A 3,423-nucleotide genomic window follows, 5' to 3' on the forward strand; every position below is an offset into this window, starting at 1 on the left:
GCATTGCCCTGTCCGAACAGTATTCACTTCTACTAGACTATTGCCACTGACTCCTCTGGATTATTTTGGTTATTTCGAGTTCATGTGTTTTGTTGATAGATAAAAAAAGTTCAAGTGGGAGTAATTGTGGTGCAATACATACAAAATATTATATTATTTGTTCGGTATGTATCGTCATACAATCAAAGCATGGCCCACTTGGAATCGGGAACAATTGTATAATTTCTAGCAGCGCCTCTGGTGGTCGGATTTCAAATCTGTTGAAAGTCATATCTTTAGTAAACATTCGACTTTCAGTGCTGAAAGTTTCATCTTGGTACGCGGAGTTTATAGAAAGTTATGCTTAATGAAACTCAAAGAAGAAAAATAATTCTGCACACTCACGTCGAACCCCACGTGATCTGCTTTCAAAATCTCAAAAACACAAAAATTCGCAAAATCAACAGGATATGCTGTGCTTTGCCGTTTTCGAGAACCCAATACCGTAGACCGATAGATTCAGAGTAGACATCGTAGTGGAAAATACGACTGGCAGCTGAAGTGGAAGGTTTTGAGATCAATCAAGGCAAATCCTGGACTTTCGGTTCGGGATATTGCAAAAAAATATCCCCTCTAAGTCCCCTCCAAGTTCAATTTTGTATTCGCCAATAAACTTGCACAAAAATTAATGATATGACAAGGAATTTGCACCTGTGGACGGAAATCAAGGTTTTCATCACAAACACGACGATGAACTCAACTCTATACAAGGAAGAGTGCCTCAAAGAGCGAGTTATATTATTTATCAAGTCACACAAAGGTCCGGTTAAGTTTTGGCCTTATTTGGAAAGCTGCCACTATAGTAGGGTTGTAGTTCTGTGGCACTTTTACAATAAGAGGGATTTCAACGCAAAGGATATCAACCCACCAAATTGCCCTAAACTGTGTCCAGTCGAAAATTATTGGGCAACAATCAATAGGAAGTTGAAAAAGACTAAAAAGGTGATGCGGGATGCTGCAGAGATGGCGAGAAATTGGAAAAAATTAGCCGCTGAGGTGGACAATAAGATTGTGCAGAAAATGATGGCGCGCATTCCAAAGAAAGTTCGCGATTTCATCCGACGACCGACATATCAAATTTCTAAAAAAAATTGTTCTTAAAGTACAATAAAATACCTTCAATTTGACACCTTAATATGTTTCCTAAGTCAAACCAACTCCGAGATAGAGCTAATTCAATTGTTCCCGATTCTAACTGGGCCATGCTTTATCATTGGCCCACGTGACTTCTTTAATTTGGGTAGAATTAAAAGATCATTACGATCATCAAATCACCATCCTGAGCCACATGCGCTAAGGTCGTTTAATTTTTCACTTTTATCGATTGTTATGTTCCAAAGTTATAAGACTCTATTTTCCACTTTTACATCTGTACACGTAATCATTCGCAAAGTTGTCGTGTGAAATGGCAGCCTTTCGCAACGCTGCCGACATACTCGCCGTCACATTACTGCAAAACATGTTATTCCCAATTTGCAGGAGATTTAGGTTTGGAGAGGCTAACCGTAATACGCCGATATCTAAACCGTTGAGCCCCCACCTCGAGCGTCGCCTGCAACTATCAGACTAAATTAAGCCATTTCGTTGCGGGAAGTAGCGTGCACTGGCTGGGGTATATTGGAACGTCTTAAGATTCCTTTTGTCCAAATATTTTTGTTTCTTTAAAGACCGTTTTGGGTAGGCTTATCTCAAGTATTTTGGTGCAAGTTTTTATTCCTTTTTTTTCTTTTCTCTTCCAGTAAAAAGAGGGAAGTCATTCAGATTAGTGTGGATATCAGCATGTCATTGGGCATAGGCCAAACCAAAGCCAAGGCGGACAACAAGTCCGCAGTCTCCTTAATGTCGGCGAAAACTATTTCAGATAAGGTCTTGCCTTATCAAATGGCAGTAAAGGGTACATGGACGGACACCAACTCAGTCACCAACAGTAGCACCCTGTTGAATGCTCAATTCGGTCGTGGTTGGCTTGTAATTTTCCTCGCAATGGGATACTTCACAAAGTTAGCGCCCCGTTACGCTCCACATCAATTCCGGGTGATAATTTAATTCTTTTGCGTGCCCATCTCCCTTACAGTGTTCTAAATGTGATCTTTCTAACGACTGCGCTCGGTTGCTGCAGCGCGAATCATGCACGACGGTGCATCAGCGGATCGGAAGCATTTGTTTGCGCACTTTATCATTTCAAGTACGAACCGGGTCAGGATATACCACTGTTCGATCTGCAACCCGGCACAAAAGCAGTTGAGTTCGTGAAACCATTCTACAAGCCGGAGGAACCGTCAATCACTGTCTACGATGCTGTACTTCATCGTCAACTAGGAATGCCGGTAGCTGTTGGGATCACCAAATCCATGCTGACCTTGCTTGAAATGCCGCCAAATTTGCAATACGGTGACTTTGCCAACAACCGATTGTCCAGAATCGTTGTCGATTCGAGTCAATCTTATGCAATGCGTTACCTTAATTTGAACGGCAACAATGAACTAAACCCTGCCAACATTAGCCTCTTTGCTGAACTCGAAACGCTGCACATGTCAAATAGCGATTGGAGAACATTACCGGCAGGATTGTTCTCCACGATGACCCGGCTGCAGCATCTCACAATTTCCGGTAACCGCCTTAAAGAAATCGATCTGAAGACTCTCCCTGGCAGCCTGACGCTGTTACGGATGGATCGAAACCTTCTACCAAAGCTAAACTTTGAGGATGTTCGCTTCCCACAACTGGAAGACTTGAACGTACAACGGAATGAGCTCACTGCCATGAATATTAGTGCTCTTGTGGAGCGATCGCCGAAGCTGAAACTGTTTTCCATCGGTCGCAACCCAATAAGCCTCGAAAAGCTGGACCACATTGTGAGCGTACTGAATCGCCACAACATTTCGTACTACAGCATGGAAAACCCTGAAGACTGGACGTGTTCGGAATCGGAGGTTAGAATACGCGGTATTTGCATTCCCAAGGACAGCGTTAAGCCTGGTTGGGGTGAATGGTTAACACAAATATTCTTCTTCTGTCTGGTACCGTTGGTGCTGTTTGGAGCAGCTCCGTCCGGATGGCTTTTGTGGCGAAAGTTCAAAGGGAAATAGGGCTTAGCTCAACAACAATCGGCCGAGTTCTGCTTCGAAGGTTCACACGAAGAAAATAGATAAATCAAAATAAAACAAATAAACAACAGAATACCGAAAGATACCGGAACTGCTTGCATCGCTATCGATGCAGTCGCTCCGTAGCAAACGAAGCATACGAGCTTATGATATGACCAGGCCGGAGCCCATCGAGATCCATTCGCTGCGCTACAGTAAGCTACCAGGATCTGGTGCGGCCATAATAACGATAATGTATATATGACTTGGTAGTAAAATATTTTTTTATCAAGTTCGA

The 3,423-nt window shown here is 42.8% G+C and overlaps 1 protein-coding gene across 1 annotated transcript; it reads left to right on the top strand.

Moving 5' to 3' along the window:
* Positions 1–2,022: 2,022 nt before the first annotated feature.
* Positions 2,023–3,218, top strand: LOC131214297 (leucine-rich repeat and calponin homology domain-containing protein 4-like). Its single transcript, XM_058208678.1, has 2 exons — positions 2,023–2,039; positions 2,114–3,218. Exons 1-2 carry the CDS (start codon positions 2,023–2,025, stop codon positions 3,126–3,128), a joined length of 1,032 nt encoding a protein of 343 aa, XP_058064661.1. The 3' UTR covers positions 3,129–3,218.
* The last annotated feature ends 205 nt before the right edge of the window (positions 3,219–3,423 follow it).

This window comes from Anopheles bellator, unplaced genomic scaffold (assembly GCF_943735745.2).
Source record: "Anopheles bellator unplaced genomic scaffold, idAnoBellAS_SP24_06.2 scaffold00462_ctg1, whole genome shotgun sequence".
NCBI classification, from domain to species: Eukaryota; Metazoa; Arthropoda; class Insecta; order Diptera; family Culicidae; genus Anopheles; species Anopheles bellator.